This window comes from Vairimorpha ceranae (genome assembly GCF_000988165.1).
Source record: "Vairimorpha ceranae strain PA08 1199 chromosome Unknown NODE_15, whole genome shotgun sequence".
Taxonomy (NCBI): Eukaryota; Fungi; Microsporidia; family Nosematidae; genus Vairimorpha; species Vairimorpha ceranae.
Window position 1 is genome coordinate 50,838 of NW_020169310.1, and position 19,878 is coordinate 70,715.

General features: G+C 23.6%; 6 protein-coding genes and 1 pseudogene across 6 annotated transcripts; 3 read left to right on the forward strand and 4 right to left on the reverse strand.

Annotated features, from left to right (window-relative positions):
• Positions 1-216: 216 nt before the first annotated feature.
• On the forward strand, positions 217-573 carry AAJ76_1500051054 (homeobox domain-containing protein; the record flags this gene model as incomplete). The annotated part of the gene is made up of 1 exon (XM_024474107.1): positions 217-573. One exon carries the CDS (start codon positions 217-219, stop codon positions 571-573), a length of 357 nt encoding a protein of 118 aa, XP_024331410.1.
• Positions 574-1,895: 1,322 nt separating this feature from the next.
• On the forward strand, positions 1,896-2,114 carry AAJ76_1500052733 (hypothetical protein; the record flags this gene model as incomplete). The annotated part of the gene is made up of 1 exon (XM_024474108.1): positions 1,896-2,114. The coding sequence occupies one exon, from the start codon at positions 1,896-1,898 to the stop codon at positions 2,112-2,114; it is 219 nt and encodes a 72-aa protein (XP_024331411.1).
• A 251-nt stretch (positions 2,115-2,365) lies between these two features.
• AAJ76_1500059763 (ubiquitin-protein ligase) lies at positions 2,366-8,926 on the reverse strand (the record flags this gene model as incomplete). Its single annotated transcript, XM_024474109.1, has 1 exon — positions 2,366-8,926. One exon carries the CDS (start codon positions 8,924-8,926, stop codon positions 2,366-2,368), a length of 6,561 nt encoding a protein of 2,186 aa, XP_024331412.1.
• Positions 8,927-10,883: 1,957 nt separating this feature from the next.
• On the reverse strand, positions 10,884-12,026 carry AAJ76_1500062863 (hypothetical protein; the record flags this gene model as incomplete). Its single annotated transcript, XM_024474110.1, has 1 exon — positions 10,884-12,026. The coding sequence occupies one exon, from the start codon at positions 12,024-12,026 to the stop codon at positions 10,884-10,886; it is 1,143 nt and encodes a 380-aa protein (XP_024331413.1).
• A 5,336-nt stretch (positions 12,027-17,362) lies between these two features.
• AAJ76_1500068403 (hypothetical protein) lies at positions 17,363-17,566 on the reverse strand (the record flags this gene model as incomplete). The annotated part of the gene is made up of 1 exon (XM_024474112.1): positions 17,363-17,566. One exon carries the CDS (start codon positions 17,564-17,566, stop codon positions 17,363-17,365), a length of 204 nt encoding a protein of 67 aa, XP_024331414.1.
• A 174-nt stretch (positions 17,567-17,740) lies between these two features.
• Positions 17,741-18,604, forward strand: AAJ76_1500068578 (deoxyhypusine hydroxylase monooxygenase; the record flags this gene model as incomplete). Its single annotated transcript, XM_024474113.1, has 1 exon — positions 17,741-18,604. One exon carries the CDS (start codon positions 17,741-17,743, stop codon positions 18,602-18,604), a length of 864 nt encoding a protein of 287 aa, XP_024331415.1.
• A 29-nt stretch (positions 18,605-18,633) lies between these two features.
• On the reverse strand, positions 18,634-19,272 carry AAJ76_1500070109 (hypothetical protein; annotated as a pseudogene).
• Between the last annotated feature and the right edge of the window lie 606 nt (positions 19,273-19,878).

Here is a 19,878-nt window from a genome sequence, read left to right on the forward strand (position 1 = left end):
TTACCATATCTGAAACCAATTAAACTTTTTTAGAAAGACTAAAAAATATTTTGACACATATCAATAATAATTTATGTTAAATTAAAAAAGTAGAAATAAAAAACTTTTTGTAAAAATGTAAAAAAGAAATCTTTTTTGTGATTTTAAAAGACAACAAATTTATTTTAAAAAATTAATTTATCTAATAATTTTACGTAAGTTTTATATCTCAGGGGTATGAAAAAGCTGATTGAGAAGGAATGTCAAATTCAGGCTGCATTAGGACTTTGTTTGTTAAAAAATGGATATGAAAACAACAATTCTTCAAGATGTAAAAAATCACGTATTCAAAGTCTTATATTAAAAGAAGTTTTCAAACTAACAATGTACCCTTCATCACAGACAAAAATGGATCTCAGTATAATGCTTAACCTTAAAGTTAAAACGATTAATGTCTGGTTTCAGAATGAAAGGCAAAGCGAAAAATTGTCATTAATTGATGCGATTAATTTTGATATACGTTCACAAAAAATTGAATTAAATCCTATAATTTTATATAATATGTATTGTAAGATTAAAAATAATATAATGTAAATAAAGAGGAAAATATAAATAAATTTTAATTAAATTTATTTTATTTACAATTAATGATTTAAAAATTATATTTTTGTTGTAGTCATTTGAGAAATAAGTCAACTGATTATTTTTGATAAAATAAAATATTGTATTTGTTGTATAAAAAGGCGGATTTTTCAGAAATTTTTTTATAAGTATTGAAGAGGAACAAATTTATTTTGTAAACAAAAAAGTTTTGTGTCTACATAAATTTTTAAATTATTATAACTTATAATATTTAATATAATATATGCACAACTTTTTGATAAAAATAAAAACAATTTTACAACATGGAGGAATAAAACAAGAAGTTAAATTATTTTAAATTATTTAAATATAAATACACCAAAACCATCTACTAAATGTCATGAGATTTTCTTCTTGTGTTTATTTCATTCATACACAATAGTTTTTGTATTTCATATATATAAAAAAATTTAAATTACAAATTATCATTGACAATAAACATAAAAGTTCCTTATTAAACATAACTTGAAATATCATAAAATTTTGATGTTTTTTTAACGTTTTAAAATGTTAAGTCAGCACAATATTGCTAATTTATCGAGATTTATTGTATTTTATAAAATAGAGAATACTTTAAATGTCATTTTGTACAATTTTATATTGATGAACAATATAAGTTTATGATGACTAGAAAATATACAACATTTTGAAATATAACTTCTTCAATTAAAGTCATAATAATTAGCGTACAAATGCAATAGATTTATTTAAAATTTTGGTTAATAAAAAGAAAATTTGGTGCATTTATATGCAAAATAAATCTTCAAATATTTATGTATGTCACTAAGAAACTATTTTATTCTTTAAATTATTAATGATGGTTTTGTTATTACACAAATGCATTAATTTTTAAAGAAATAGTTGATAAACATAACATCACAAATATACAAAAACACAAATCGCGATATTAAAATTGAATTTAAAAAATAAACAAAGAAGATATACAAACTTTATATAATACTATAAAAGTTTCCAAAAGTATATGCATTTTTTCGCTTTTTTTGATATAAATATAAAATTTTTACATGTGTTATTGTTTCCTACACTTTTTGTCGAAAAACCAAAAGACATTTTTTTGTAGATTTATGAGGTATTATTGTCAATAATCACATGCATTTTTTAATAACCAATTGTTAAAGACAATTTGGACAAAACCTCTGATCACAACCTTTTAAGTAAAAAATTGGTCGCTTTCTTTATGACAATTATTATTAAGTTTTTTATTGGTTTAGATATTTTATAAAAAACCATAAATAAAAAAATTATCATAAATTATGCCAAATGAAAACATCTTAGGAAGTGAGAACAGGAAATATAAAAATAATTATTATACAATAGAAATAAATTTTATTTTAAGGACCGGATGGAACAAACGGCAAAACAGTGAGTATTATACAGAGATACCTCGCCACAGGCCGGATTCCCCGGGCATCCCCGGTTTAAAGCGCATAAAAATCTCTTCTGTATCTATTTCTAATTATAAAAAAAAATAAATGAATAAAAGATTTATTTTATTGTTTACAGGAAAAGGCGAACTTGAAATTTAAACATATTTTTAAACAAATAATAATGTTTTGTCAAAATTATTTCTGTATCATTGCAGATATTACATACATGTGAAAATATAAATATTTAAAATGTAATAAAATCATGAATCTCACAAAACATAGAAATTTGTTGATATACAAACAAAATACGATATAAAAATTTCATTTAATTTTAAAGTAAGATTTGTTTTTAAACATCAAATTATGTAAAATCCACCTTGACACTCATTTATAGCATATAAAATATTTTTTCTTAACTCCTCATAGCTAGTATATTCAGGTAAATCTAATTGATTAAAACATGTGTGTGCTGATGGTAGCCTATTTGTAGATATTTTATTAATACTAAATTTCTGATATCCATTTGTACTTTGTAAATTCTTAAATCCTTCAAAAGGTACACGAGATGATCCAGTACAAAATTGCAGAAGTTTTGCCTTTTCTTCAGGTGTAAATCCTTCAACTGCCTTCCAAAACCAACTAATGTTTCTAGAATGACTAGTGTATCCTATGTATTCTGTATTGTTTTTCCAGTCATCAATATTTATATCAGGTATACCACAAATTAATAACTCTAATTCTTTTTCATTAAAAATACAAATAATATCCTCATCAATCATTTCAAATAATCCTTCTCTCATAGCATTAAGTTGTTTTTCTACACTTTTAATCAATCTATTTTCTACAACTAAATCTATGTAATCATTTTTATTATCATCAGTGACTAAAACTTGTCGACCTTCAGGAATTAGATCTATAATTTCATTAAAACCAAAATTATTATTTTCAACAGAAAATGTTAAGTTAAGAATATTTTCAATTTTATTATTTTTAATCCACATTAATGAATTGTAAAATTGTGGATCAATCTCTTCTAAATCTTGTAAGGTACACTTAAGACCTAATAAATATTTGTACACAGATTTATCAAAATGTATACTAATATTAAATCCTTCAATTATTATTTTAGCTAGCATTCTACCAATAAACCTAAAAAATGAAAGATGATCCGGATCAATTTTACTATTTTTAAAAGGGTGTAGAGAATTCCGCTTATCCGATGAATAAACAAAAAGACCTTGATCGGGTTTTAATGCTTCCTGCATAACAAGTTCAAGCCATTCTTTTGTTAATCCACCAAAATCTATTCCTTGTTCACCAGAAAATTTAATTTGTATTCTTTTTGCTTTTAGTTCTTTTGATGACTTTCTCATTACTTGAAAAAAAGAATCATTAAGTATTGAACTTCTTCTAACGGTAATAATAAACGATCCTGCTTCATAATAATTCATTTTAGAAATAAGAAATTTCTTCTTGTTTTTAAAACTTAAGACTTTAAATTTAGATAAGAAGAAAATAATAATATCATTTGTTTGTAGCGTCGAATTGATTTCATCTTGTTTTTCATAAATTATATTCGTTAAATTGGATCTTTTTACTATAAATTTATCAATAATTTCTCTTTTATTTTCTATATTAAAAAATGACAGCCAATTAATAAATTCTTCATACAATCCAAATAAAGTTAAATGTGTATAATCAAATAACTGATTTGTAAAAATTTTATCTAACTTTTCAAATATTTTCGGACATGGAAAGAAAATGTCACTTGATTCATCAAATTTGCGAAGCTTATGCAATACATTAAAGTCATGTGAGTAAACTTTTCTTGTTAATTTAAAATTATTCATTGTTTGCTGATGATACAAAACTGTAAAATCAACCAATAATGATAAATTTCTTTCATAATTATTTAGTAAAATATAAATAAAATCAAGGATGTTTTGTTTAAAATTATTCTTGCAGAAAGTTTTAAAATGTTCTAAAGATCTGCTTGTTAAATTTACAGATGTAACATCACACAAATTATGTAGAAAGTTAGAAAAACTATTGCTAATTTTCAGTTTTGATAATATCTGTAAAGCATTTTCATGATATTCTTGTATTGAAGAAAATTTGATGAGAGCAATAACAAGATCAAAATCTTTTTCTATTTCATGTTTAGAAGATAATAACATGCTTTTTACTATTCTTATACACTTTTTTGCATTTGTAAAATCTTCAATCTTTTCTTTAATAATTTTAAATGTACAACTTCGTAAATTTGAATTAAAGCACAATATTTCTAAAATATCTGTTAACTCCGTTTTCAAAGAAAAGTCTTTAGAAAGGTAAGATACAAGAAACTTCTCATAAATCGAAATATCCAAAAAAGTATCAATATCTTCATTTACATGACTACTTGATTCTTCAATCACCTCATAATCAGGTGCATATTCAAAATAATCATCTTTTAATATCCTTTCATTTTCCTCAAATTTTTCTTTAACAGTTTCATTTAAATTGTTTAAGAAATTAATGTCTATGGGTAAATACTTGTGATTTGATGATTTTCTTTCAATATACCAATTTTTTATAAAATCATCTAATTCTTCTTCATTCATATTATTGATATCATCTACGTGTATATCAGGAATTACACCATTGTCAATACCTAAAATAGATTCTTCACTGACACTGAAGTCTTCATCTATATTAAAATTTTCATTCTCTAAATTGATATTGTCATTAAAATTATATTCTTCTTCTTCACTGTAGTAAATTTCATCCATTTCGTCATCGTAAAGTTCAATAATGTTTTCATTGTTTATAGGTACATTACTATCCACATTCTGTAATTCTTCATTTATATTTTCTATTTTGTATTCATCTTTTATTATTCTAATTAATTTATCCAAAAAGGTTATTATTCGTTTATTTTCTAAAATGTAGCATTCTTTTTCGCATAAAAAATATGCAGAATATAAAGAATTGTAAATACTTCTTTTTTTAGGTTTTTCTACCAGTTCTTCTATTTCTACATTGTCTTCATATGATGAACATTCAGGTGTAAGATTTTCAGGAATATACATTTCGTCATAATCAAAATCTTCCTCATCCTCTTCATATTCTTCTTCATCCTCTTCTTGTAGATCTAAAAGATAATCATATTCTTTGTCATATAAATGAGATAAAAATGAATAGATGTAACTTACTTTGTTAGCCTCTTTAATATTATTCCATGCGCTTAGACCAAGTTGATCAATGCTTTCTTCATCACAACTGCTAAAATTGATAATTCTTAGATCTTTTTCTTTCACATTAGATAAAATTTCGAAAAAAATATTAGCAATGCCTTTTTTAATAAAATAGCCACTCAATAAAAAGTCACTATCATTCTCAAAAAAACCTGTTTCATAACCACTCCTAATAATATTAGGAGCACCCAGGGAAGTATATAAAATAACTAAAAAATTATAAATTTTGTGATTTTTATAAATTATCATCTGCTTTAAAAGTACCTTGTAAGTCATCTTAGATAGCTTCTTATTTTTTGATTGTAAACAGTGCACAAAAAAGTTTAATGCTACATAAAAACTACTATTTAAATCTATTTTATATCCTAAATCTACAGTTTCAATATATCTTTTTGATATCGTACGTAAAAACTTTTTATTAATTAGACAATCATATGTAAAATTATTTGTTAATATTTCTGTAAGAACATTTAAACAATTAATATTCTTTGTAGATTTTTTCATCATTATTTTAAAAAGATGCTGTGTCGTATCTAAAAACCCACTCTTTTGTATATCAACATTATTATGTAATATAACTTTTTCAAATGCTTTTTTAAAAAATCGTATATTATGATACGCCGCAAGATAATTAGCAGATATGAATCTTGATGGCGAAAAATCTATTTTGTAATCAATTAAATCTCTAGAATGATCAAATATATGAAGTAGTATACATTTAATAAGTAACTTTGTAGTTTGATTATTTTTTATAGATATTTTTTTTATGATATATTTATAAATTGGTTCAATATTGTGTATCTCCTGATCTTGTGACTTTATATATTTTATGTATGATAGTAAAAAAGCCATTTTTATTCTAGGCTTTATATTTTTAAAGTTCAAAAATTGTAAAATTTTCTCGTTTTCTATAAAAATATACTTTTCATTTTTAAATGTTAAATCTTTTAAAGTTGTAGTACATAACTCAACGAACTCATTATTGACAACAAAATTGCCTTTTAAAAAATTAATGCATAAATCTTGAGCACCTATAAATGCTTTAAAACACCCATTTTCAATAAGTCTGATTGAAAATTTTTCATCATATAAAACAGTCTTGTATTTTATTTCATTTCCTTTGGTATAGTATTTTATGTATAAATTAATAATTTTATCAATGTATTTAGGATTAGAATAATCTGAACAGAATAATATATTATCGAGAAATGTAATGATAGAAATATCTGTATCATATGAATTAAAAAAATTAAGAAGTTTTTCAATATATTCATTTTTCAATTCTAATTGTTTGTCCTCTAAACTCTTAAATAATATGCATAATTCTTTCTTAGACCACAAAATTTCTTGATCAATTACATTATTGGCAAACAGCCAATCAAAAAAAATGTAAATAATAGAAGTAGATAGCTTAGATAAATTACTATCAAGAATATTTTTATAAAAATGCTTCTGATTATCATCTAATACATCATAGGAATGTTCATGTTTAATTTTTTTAGAAATCTCATCATTTCTGTAATTTATGCAGTTTAAAAAATAATTAAAACAATTTCTGTTCTCTTGAACACTCTCCATTCTCCATACATATAAAAAAATATAATTAATCTCTAGCCAAATTAACTTATAAACGTCATTTTTATATTCTTCTCCAGCCTCAAAATAATCAACAACAGAAAAACTTTCTAATTTTAAAATAATAGATGGTAAAATAGAAGTAAGAATATAAAAAATATTAGATAAATTGGAATGCGATTCATCATCTTCATCATTAAATCTCGTTTTCCTGTTTAATATTGTATGACATATCAAATTTAAATACAATTCTGCTAGATCTAAAATATTATTTTTATAACCTTCAAGAATTTTATCTGCGTAAAAATTAAAAATATTTTCATAATCTTCTACAGAAATATTATATATCTGAATACATCCGGATGTAAATAAATTAAAAAAAGAATCTTGCCAAATATGTTTAGTCAAAAAATTATTCTTAAATAAAGTATCTACAACATTCAAAATACCACTTTCTCCATTCCAAATTATACTCCGATAAAATAAAAGCTCTTGTGTGCTCACAAAATTAAATAAAGACGAGGTAGGTAATTTTAATTTCATACTAAGCAAAATAAAATCAATTAGCTCAAGTTCATATTGTGGATGATGCTTAATTAATATAGTAAACTGTGATCCAAAACCATTAAAAAAACCATCTTGAATCAAAAGTACTTTTTCTAATAAATTTGATAGTAACTTTGTGTCAACAAAATTTTTACTTAAATTTTTGTTTAAAGAAAGTGCATCAAACAAGTTAAGCAGTGCTATGTACATTTCTTCCGACGCTATAAAATTTTCAAATATTTCGTAGATACAAGATTGAGGAATAATGGAAATAGAAAGTGGATCATTGTTGATGAAAAAAGTCAGTGTATCAATACATAAACTTGAAAATACTTCAGATTTTTCTTTTATCAAAAACAAACATTTTTTACAATACTTACTTTCTTCAAAAGGTTCAAAATATGCACTACCTTTTTTATATACCTCATTCATAATTTTAAAAATAATTTTTAAGACAAATTTATCTTTTTTTGAATGATATTCATCAAAGTGCAGCAACAATGATTTAAAATTATCTAAATCTATACAACTTGAAAAAACATTTGTGTCTCGTTTAACTAAACTATAAATTCCTGAGAAATATTGAAAATCAAGGTCAGGATTACTAACTGTATTAGTTAAACTGTAATTTACATCAAAATTTATTTCACTTATGTTAGAAAAAATCGAAATGCTTTCAAATGGAGTTAATTCGTCATAAATAAGCCTCTTTTCTAAGAAATTATTTTCTTGAATTATTTGTTTAATAATGTTTTCGTCACAATCAATTCTTAATAAATAAAAAATAAATTCATCTAATAAAAACTTAAGTTCATTATCTATAAACTTATTGTTATTTCTCTTTAAAATTTTATCCTTTAAAGTTTTTAATATCTCTTCTGGACGAACAATGGAAGCACCCATAGTTATAAGAGAATAAATCCTAATAATGTAAACAAGATCTTCATTGTCACACAAAAGTTTATTTGCTTCAACATATAAATCTGATATATTCTGATCAAACTTATTTTCATTAAAATATTGTAATGGATCATTAAAAAAAATTGCATTTGTTTTTGCTAAAACATAGTCGTCATCGTATAAATATTTTTTGATTCTTAATCCAGGTACATTAACAAGTTTAAGTAAAATCTCTATCTGTAAAGTATTGTTTTTTAAAAATTTTTCTTTGTACAAATACAATGACATTACTTTAAAAGCTTGAATACTAATTTCAATATCAAAACATAATGCAAAAGATAAGAATAAGTCTTTACAGGGAATGTCAATAGAATTATTAGAGAACATTTGAATTCGTTGAAAAAATTTAAACAGACATATTAATAAACGACTTTCACCAGGTGTAAAATGTTTAGATTGAAACCCGTTTTCAAAATTATTTTTAAAGATAGCATTCATGATTTTTTCACACTTTCTAAAGATATTATTCCAACTATCATATCTTCTGTTTTTAAATATAAAATTAGATAACAAAGGCTCTATTAATTCTGCTAACTTTAAGTAATCATTATGTTGGATGAATAATGTTTCAAATTCTTTTGCTGTAAGATTTTCACCCATTAAAATAATGGGTGATAAATATATTTATTTTAACCCCTTCAAATATTTTTAACATCATAGCAGAAAGAGTCATGGCCACAAAATTATCAATAACAGTTGAATTATTATTTTAGTGAAATGTAATTCTTACATATAACTTTAAATATAGGCATAGTTTTCTCTTTTAATAAATTTTTTACTGTAGAGTTCTGTTTGTTTTTTATGGCAGGTACAGTTAATTGATTTAATATACTAATAATTATATTTATGATATAGATTTAAAAATAATCATTTTTTGGTAAATGTACTAATTTTCTGAAAATAGTACTATGTTGTGATTTTGAAACAATAAGATTATTTTTGTACAAAAGCTATATGTTGTAAAATCATAGCTCGATTTGACGTAAAAAAAAACTAATTTAAGTTAAATTGGATAGGTTGAAAGTTATAAGAAAAAGTTCTAAAAATGTTTTTTTGAGCAGGCAGATAAAGGAGTAAAATTTTGATATTAGATTAAAACGACATCAGTAAAGATTGTGGAATTTACTTATAAGTATAATTTGTTAAATTTATTTAATAATTAATGATTGAGTAATCAGCTTTTTTGTTGCAAATTATCAAAAAAATTATATCACCAATTTGTTATTCTTATACGCAGTTTAAGCTATTATTATAATTTTCATAGTAAAAAAGTTAAGGTACATGAGTTTAATAACATTTTTATAATAATCTATGAAATTTAAAATTATCAAAAATTTCGTATTTATTCTATATATTTATATCATATGCCTAAACTTTTTGTCCTTAAACAATGTTTTTTTTTGCTTTAGATTTTTAAAGTCGCCATAAGGACTTTTACTAAACTTGTCTTAAATTAAACTATAAAGTCAGAAGATATGCTTACAGATTATAATAATTATTAATAAAGACCTTCTCTGGTCTTTATATCTAGGAAAACTTTGTTTATAGCTTATTTATTTATCTGTACTGTATTGTAAAAAAAATTGGAGAAAAAGTCTTTAGAATTTAATCAATTCTTCAACTAATTTATTCTCCTTAATCGACCTCCTTTTTCAGTATTTAAGTAATCTAATCTTGCATGGGTATGCAAAACAACCATGATTTATTCGATCGATTCAATAAAAATATTTATGCTTTTTTCAACTTTGACAAATTGTAAGCTGTGGAAACGACAACCACAAGATATATTTTTATTTAAAGGTTAAATTTGTTATAAGTTTTTATGTTAGCAAAATATGACTTCAATGTGGGTAAATTTCTGTTTAAGATTCTCTTCCCTTCTAGGTTCCTCAATTGTCAGATCTGCTCCTCGTCTGAACTCCATCGAAACACTTTCAAGAGTTTTCTTTAGAGTGATCGATTGAATATAAGCTTCAATTTGATCAGAAATTGCAAGCTCCTTCCTGTATTTTGCATGGTATTTTGTGACGATACCATCCCATGTCAATACATATGGAATTATTCTTGTTTTGCAAAAACGACAACTACAATATCTTTTTTTAATTTTAATTGCCAAAAAAGAGATTGTTATTTCGTGAATTACAGTTTGTCAACAGACACCTTAAAACTCGTAGTAAGACGCTTGAAAGGAGGGCAAGGGTATTGGGAAAGTAAATTTAACAGATAACTGGAATAACAGCGATAACCTTACAAGATATTGATAAAAGAGAATAGTGAAGTGATGATTGCGGCTAATCATATAATTACGCATTCTAGAAAATTGAGTTAAGAAGTGTATAGTGTTATTGATCATCTTATATTATTGTTAAGTTTAATTAAACTGGTTTAAGAGAGATTTTAGTTTTTACAAAAAAACCACATAAAACAAGCAAAAACTTAAATAAAATATATAAATATTTGAATTAAACAGGAAAACCTCTGCAAATAACCGTTTTTATTGATACACATTTTCCATTCTAGCCCAACACAGTTCAAATTGGTATATTAATAAAATAATTTATTGTAGTAAATGAGAAATTTCAATATTATTTGCCATGTATATCTTATCCGGCATGAAAATGGCGCAGTGTATTCTGTTAATATTAAAAATTTGAACTGAAAAATTATTAAGCATGAAATAAATAGTTGTTTTGTTAAAATTTGTCATGTAATCTACATATAATTTTTTATATGAATCATCACATACCTCAAAATTACAAGTTGATTCATTAAATTTTTCTTGCAATTCAAGCTCTATTAAAATAATTGATTTACCATTTAGTAGAATTTTGCTCCTGTTTTTTTCAAAAAAAGTAAACTTATACTGAAAGTTTTCTATTAAATTAATTAAATTATAAATGTCAGAAAAAAAACAATCATACAAACTATTTTTCTTAAAATAATCAAACTCCAACTTTGAATCAATGAGCAAATTTGTCCAAAAATTATTCATATTATTTTTTAAAAAACTATCGAAGAAAATACAAAGTTTAACAGGTAAAATGGTGTCTTCTACAGCGAGGATCTTTACAAAATCTTCAAAAAACTTTAAAATCAATGCAAAATCTCTACTAAAAAAAGTTAAAATATAATCTTTTTTATCTAATAAAAAACGTATACAAGAATCGTGACCTTTTATAAGATCTTTAATAATTTTTTTGGAGCATTTAATTATATTCTCTTTGTTCAAAATGATATATTCAATAAATGATAATTGTATACAATTATTAGAGCAACAATTGGTTTTACAAAATGAAACTTCCGACGTAGATTCAGATGTATTTATTGTATTTATTACAGGAAGCACAATTCGTAAAATATTATTTTGACCAAGTAACACCTCATAAAAAGGCAGATTAACTTGTTTATTATTATTTTTTAAATCTTTTTTTGACAGAAAAAGTTTCTTGGTTACTATTTTTTGAGTTTTACTAAAATCTAAATAAAAAAACCCACAAGTTCTAGATATCAAACAATAAAATTTGTTTAGAATTAATTTTTGTGTTATACAACAACCGTAGTATTTAAGGAAAAAATCAGAATCAACTTTGTAGTCAGATGACAAATCAAATTCATCCATCAAATATGTACGTGGAACTAATGGCACAATTTTAATTGAATAAATAAATGATGTTAATGTATAAATTAAGCATATTTTCATAGGGGATAAAAAACCAATTGTTTATATATTAAAAAATAAAAATTATTAAAAATATTTAAAGGCAATAGAATTTAATTTTGAAAAATTAAAAGAATTATATTTTATTTAAAAAACTAGATACTAGAACTTGTTATTTTATTTTACAACGAAAGCTTGAAAGATAGAGCAATAATCGAATGAGTCATGTTTGTATAAATTTAAGATTTCGTCAGCACACGAATTACCTCTATTGCTTAACAGTTTTATTTTTTCACAATTTTTAAATATTGTGATATTGTTTAGCATAAAGGCAATATTAATTTATTATTAGCTTTTTCTCTAAAATTCCTTCTCTCCAGGAAGATTTCTTTCCAGCTTATAGACTTACAGCTCCAGTCAAATTTTTTATCCAGAAATTCATTGGTTATATACTCGTTTTCTTTTCAAAAAGATAGACTCTGAAAATTTTCTTTAATACAATTGACTAAAGGTTATGCTTCAAGGTGTGGTTGGATTTTTAACTTTCTGATGTACTTCTTTATAATATTTGGTTACCACGTTAGAACATAATAAATATTTTTATAAAGTATTTAGGTATTAGTCTCAGTTCATTTGCAAAAAGATCATATTTCCTTAGCCTCTCATTTTTGACCATAGTGAGACTTGTCCTAGTTGAGTAAAATCAACTTTCACTATTAAATCTTTTTCTTCTTCTTGTCAAATCATAGATGTCAGGCTTATTATGGCTTAACTTAATATTTGAAGATATTTAATATCCACTTTTATTTCAACTTTTCACAATTGTCTGCACTTGGTGTCATGTATTTTCTTTATCTTTTTAAAATATATTTAAAACACAGTAAAAGATGAATGCACATAAATACCTCATTGTATCTTTCTGTAAAATCGAAACCCAGCATTCAGTCATACTTGGCAGTTAAATGATTTATAGTCTGAGATCCACAGTAATTTTTTTTTCTTTTGTCCACAAAATATATTTTAATTCTATCAACAATAAATGTTTTGAACTTAAAGACAAAACACATTTATTCTGCACAAAAAAAATTTAAAATTCACATAAATTTTATACTCAAAAAAAAGTGGTAAAAACATAATTGTTTATAATTAATCTTAACAATATTTTTATTTTATATATTTAAAAAGAATAAATTACAATTTTAGAACTAATTTAAATATGTAATTATAAACTTTAAAGTTGGTTTAAGAGAAAGTTATTTTACATGAAATTTTAAGTAAATTAAAAAGTTTTGTTAAAAATTGTATTAATCATTAAAAATATTAACATTTAGGTCGCATAAAAATTTTTTTAGTGTAACTTATTGTATTAGTACTTAATCATAAATCTGACTATTTTCATTGTTTAATATCTTTCCTTTGTAATCAATTATTAAAAACTTTTATAAAACTGCAAAAAAAACGAAGTAGTTTATGGTCTAATAAATTTTTATATTTTTATTTATTAAAAGAAAAAAATCATAAAATGCGGTGACAATCTTTAAACATTAATCTTTTTTATAATTAATGCTTATGTTTTTTAAAAGCATAAAGTTTATTTGTCAAAATTACTTTTATCCTGTTAATATCAGTAAAAAAATCATTAACAATCAATATAACATAGTAAAACAAATCGAAAAAATACTTTATAAGATTAAAAAATTTAAAAAAAAGATAACAGTGTATAACTAACAGATAATATGAAGAGCCGAAAATTAAGGAATTTGACAATACAAACAAAATTATTGATATTTGACAATCTAGGAAAAATTAGTTATAACTAAAAAAAAATGTTTTTCAGTGCTAAAATTTTATGCTGTTTTTTGTAATAATAATATAATAAACAACGACAATGACTTATAATTCAATTTGGAATAATGTTTTAATAAAATTTTGACCTGTAAAGAAAAAAGAATAGATATTGTCTTATTTTACGATTTAAATAAACTTACATCTATCGAAATATAAAAAAATTTTATCAATAAATACCTGGTGTTAAAAAAAATGTAAGTTAGTAAGTTCATAAATTTTAAATCAACTTTTTATAAAATAGTGATTTACATTGTCTGCTTACAGATGTAAAATATGTTTTAAGTCAATTATAAAGATAAGATTAGAAAAAAAAATAAAATTAAAAAAGCCTTTTAGTAATTAGTTTAAATTAAATACAACACAAGATGGTTTTTTTAGTTTAAAAATTTATTTAAAAAATAATTTTTGTAAGATCAATCAATCTAATTAACTTTTTAGGTAAAATATATGCTTCGATATTGCGATACATATCAGTTGTTTGCAAATTACTATTATAATAGAAACTATAAAGTCAATTAATTATAAAGTATTGTAATGCTTGATTAATTTTAAAAAAAGAACAAAACAAATAAAAAAATATTATTAAAAAAAGCTAGTGATACATTTAATACAACAATTCAAAAATTAATTGTAAAGATTTTAGTTAAAATAAAAAAAATATAATTTTTTTAAAAAAAGTGTTAGTTTTATTTTTTCACTGCTTTAAATAAACATACAGAAATATAATTTTTTATATCAGCAAAGAAAACTTCTTTTCGCATTTTTAAAATTTTGAAAAGAATTCATTTTTAGGATCTTTAAAACAATTTGATGATTGGCGTTTAAGTTTTTAAAACCAGACTATACTTACTTTTAAACCATTTAAGTTACTATGCTTGCTTTTTAAATGTCGAAAACAACGTAAAAGGTATTTTTGTAATAGGAACACATATATACTTAATTATAAGTTGTATTCTACATAAAAATGATGCTAATGCCAGATAAGTTTTACCAAAACATAAATATATTTTGATAAATGAATAAAATTTTATGACGTTCTAGTGTGGTACCAAATTAAGAGAATATTCTTAATCAATAAGTAACATTTTTTAAAGATTAAATTTTATTAAAAAAAGCAGCTTAAATTTGTTAAAAAAAACTTGCAAAAGTTTGCCAATATATAAAAAAATATTAAGGTTTAGGAATCAAATTTTTTCAAATTTTGCATATTAACACTAAAATTACTAAGATAAAACTCTTTTATCAACTTTATAGAACTGCATTAAACTAAGATTATCGATTTTAAATACACAAATTTTAAATTGATAAAACTACAAGGTAAAAATTTTGATAACTAGTTTATAAAACCGGGCTTTAATAAATACTTAGTTATTTAGTCAAATTGTAAAAAAATTGCAATATTGTTTAATTTTTAATTTGAATTTGTAGGATTTACATTTAAAAAAGTTAGTATAATTAAATTTATAAGATAAAATAATACATATTAAATTGTTTTAAAGAAAATTTACAATTTAATTACAAATCACGTTCACGACGAAAAAGTAAATGTATTTTACATTGTACGAAGCAGCAGGAAAAGCATGCTGGTGTGTTTGCCAGGAATTATACCCTTATCAGGATAGCATTCAATGATGTTACGAGAAGACAGGTAAATTACCGAGTAAAGGATGTTTTTATTATAATGGGTTTTATTGGTCGAGATGTTGCGGAGATTAGAACCACTTTGACTTATTGAAGTAAATTAATTTCCTTATTTAATTTAAGGGCACAACCAATGAGCATACTTGTTTTAGAAATGTACCAATATTTTAATTAAATCACTATTGTGTGTGACGTTTCAAATTAATAAAATAAACTACTGTTTTATTGTAAAAATTTAGTATGAAAATAATACCACACATGCAAATAAAATGTATTGTGTTACTTTACCGATTTGATCTAGTTATCGAAATTAAAATTCTGTACATGTTTTTTGCGTTAATTAAGCATTTAAAATTTTTTATTTGCATTTTTTTGTGTTAAAAATCAAAAAAATTTATATACTGTAAATCTGAAAATTGTTATGTAATAATTTTTAAATTAATTATTATTTTCTTTGCTTTTACTTAAAATTTTAAATAAAATTGATATAATATAATAAAAAAACATTCTTATCTTACATTACATGATTCGTATAAAGAGCAGTAAAAATTAACAATAAAGAGTAATATTTAAAATATTCAAAATTTTCCTTAACTTATTTAAAAAATAAAAAATATCTGTATATTACTGTCAAAATTTGTCTACATTTTTAATAAATATAAGCTAAATTATGTAGTTTACAGTTATATTTTATTGTTTATATTGTTTAAAATAAAATCTTTGTATTTATTTCAAAGTTTTATGTGCGACTCTGCTTAATAATTAAAGTTCAATTTCTTTTTGCAGTTATATGTTCAATGAAATGAAGTAAAAACCGTTATCTTCATAAAAGCTTGGATTGAATATTTAATATAATTATATGCTTAGCATTTTTTACAAGTTATATTTAAATTTGATAATTAAATGTATAAAATGGCATCGTATCTCATTATGCACTAAGTAAATTGGTAATAAAGTACAATTGTTGTAAAAATCTAAAATTTGTGCTGTGCTTAATATCTTTTAATCTTTTTAAAGTAAATTCTCAGTTTGTTGCTTGTAACATAAAAATATTTGAACTAACGATCAACAAAGCAATTTTAGGTCCTTATATAACAGTATTTTTAGAAGTAAATTCTCAGTTTGTTGCTTGTAAATAAAAATTTTTATTACTCCAACAATTTACATAAAAATTAATAATATTGTATAAAAACAATTAGAATTATAGTACAACAAATAGAAATTAATATTTCTCGTTATTATAATTTATTATTTAAATATAAAAACCAGTAAATCAAGTATAATTTTTGTATGGTCCATACTTTTTCTACTGTAAAAATCTATTTTATACACATCCCGTAAAATACTTCATAAGACAATAAAGTGGGCTTTATAGATGCTTCATCTAAATCTGTACTTAACATTGTACATGGAATTTAAACAAATAAATATATAAACCTGCAACATTCATGTGGTTTGAGAGAAATTCGTTTTATTGTACAAATATAAATTTTATATTGTTTTAATAAATCAATAATATTTTTTATTATTGTTTTATATCTTTGCTTATCTAATTTTCAAAAATAATTTCAAAATTTTTACCAGCTTTGGCCCTTTTTACATTTTCTAATTTTAAAAAACCATCTTAGTACGGTCAAAATATTTGCGTGTCAATTTTCAAAGAAGTAAACAATATTTAGAAAAGGAATGTTAAAAGATATTAATCATAATACCTTTGTGGTAATATCTTCCACATAAATTATTTTCTTCTCTTCTTAAAAAATTTTAATCTAAAAAATATTTTTTACTTAATCCCAATAAATCATAAAAATTATAATAAAAAACACAGCCGCAGGGCCCCTCACAGGAAACACCTTATAGATCTACAAGGACATATTAATAAACACTATTTAAATAAAAACCGTACTATAGGCAGAGCGACGTGCATCATTAGAAGCTTCCTTAGCTCTGGCCACCTGCCTGCCAATATTGTCATAACTTTCTAAATGAAAACAACCGTTACCAGCCCTAACAACGACATTTGTAAAAATTTTTGTTAGCATACATCTCTTAACTTTTCTACGACCCAAGGATTTATCTATAAAACAGAACATTAATAATTTTTCTATTTATTTACTACTGTTATTAAACTATATAGTTTTGACTAAATCCACGGACCCTTTAAAATTTTATTAGTCTTATTTGGAGCTAAAAATTACAAGGGATAAAAATAGAATTTTGTCGAATTTTTAGATGATGTTCTTTTTTAATCGATTAATACCCCTTTTATGGATATTCGTAAAGCAGAAAAACTGATTCTTGATGACACACAACACATTGCAAAAAAAATGAGAGCATTGTTTTATTTACGAAACATTTTGACAGAGGAGTCGGTTAACATATTGTGCAAAGCTTTTACAAGCAAATCGGTTTTATTAAAGCACGAAGTAGCTTATGTTCTCGGTCAAATGAGACTAGAAAATGCAATAGAAACACTTATAAATGTTCTCAGCAATTCATTTGAAAATGAAATAGTACGACATGAGGCAGGTGAAGCACTAGGAAACTTTTTTTATAGGGACGATATAGTTGATGCACTTGAAATAAATAGTAGATGTGGGTGTATTCCTGTTGAGGAAACTTGTTATTTGGCATTGCAAAAAATAAAAATGAAATCTAATTACGTTTCACCTTTTGACTCTCGCGATCCTGCACTTCCTCTTGAAGGTATGAATCTTGATGAAGCTAAGAGAATTTTTTTGAATGATAAAGAATGTCTTTATAAACGCTATCAAGCTATGTTTTATCTGAGAGATGCTGCTGAATATACAAATACAATAGATATTCTAGGCCAAGGTCTTCGAGACAAATCTGCGCTGTTTAAACATGAGGTCAGTTTTGTCTTTGGCCAAATTCGATCAGCTGATTCTGTTAAATACTTAGTAGAATGTATGAGGGATGAAAATGAACATGCAATGGTAAGACATGAATGTGCTGAAGCTTTAGGGATTATTGGAACGGATGAATGTTTAAGAGAATTGATTAAATATCAGTTCAGTCCTTGCGATATTTTACGTGAAAGTGTTGAAGTTGCTATAGATTTACACGGGTATATTAATTCAAAGAACGACAATTATTGTGAAGTAAATTAATAAAAAATATACACTGTTTCCATTTCTTTTAATGTAGTTACATATTGTTTAAACATTGGTATAAAAAAGCAATAATTAGCTAGTACTGTTGTAACATAAAAAATTTCATGATAACCGAAAACAAATGGATAAGGATCTGGTCTTTTATATCCATATACAATACCATCTATGACGTACACAATACCGCCCATTACTATAAATGTTAGGTCTAAAGTGTTTACACTGACTTTTATTATCTTAAAAAAAGGAACAACAGGAATGCCATGTAATATGTAGACTAACGTATCAAATATGTGATTAAGGCTACGAAACAATACAAATTTCAGAGTTTCAATTAAAATTATCGTTTATGAAATCATAACAATGGTCTTAGACACTATTGTATACGGAAGTAGTAATAGAACTACGGATATTTGTGCACCATATATCAATATAAAAATTGATATATGATCAATAAGCCGAACTAAATATTCTGCACGTTCATCTTTTCATGTAGTAGTATGATATGTGGAACTTACACCAAAGAAAATAAGCTGTGATATAAGGTAAATTAAAATAGCTTTATTTCCTTTAATCAGTGTCCATGTTAAAATGTACAATATTGATTTGGATATTGTAAAGTAAAAAACAGCAAGGAGAATTTTACCCTTTAATAACGTTTCTTTTCTTCCATAGAAAGAATAATATTTAAAGGTAACAGTATAAATTTTGCATCATAATATGTTTGATATTCAAAAAAATAACATTTATAGTGAAATCAACCGTTATAAAAGAATGATTTTACTAATAATTTGTCGCGTGGGTTTATGTATTACATTATTAAAATAAAAAAACTAGCTTACGCCATCCTGTTTAAAACGGGATTACAATACGATATATGCTTCCTTTTATTTCAATCGTATATAATGTCCTTAAGCGCCGTGTATGTATTATTTAAAATTAAAAAATTAAACTCTCTTAATCAGAATTGAAATATGCAACAGCATACATTTTTCAAATTAAAAAATTAAATAAACAAACTATAGGAAAATGTTTAAAATATAAAGATGTACATAATATGGTCAAATACGAAAAATTGTTATTTCTTAAAAAAAATATGTTAACAAATTTTGTAAGAAAAAAAGGTTAAAAATAAATAAATACTCAGATTCAGACTTTATATATATATTGACTAGCTTACGCTATCCCGTTGAAAATAAGATCACAAATATGATGTGTGTTCTTTCTTTTTAATAGATATTTTTGATAGATATGATGTGCCTTTATGTATGTAC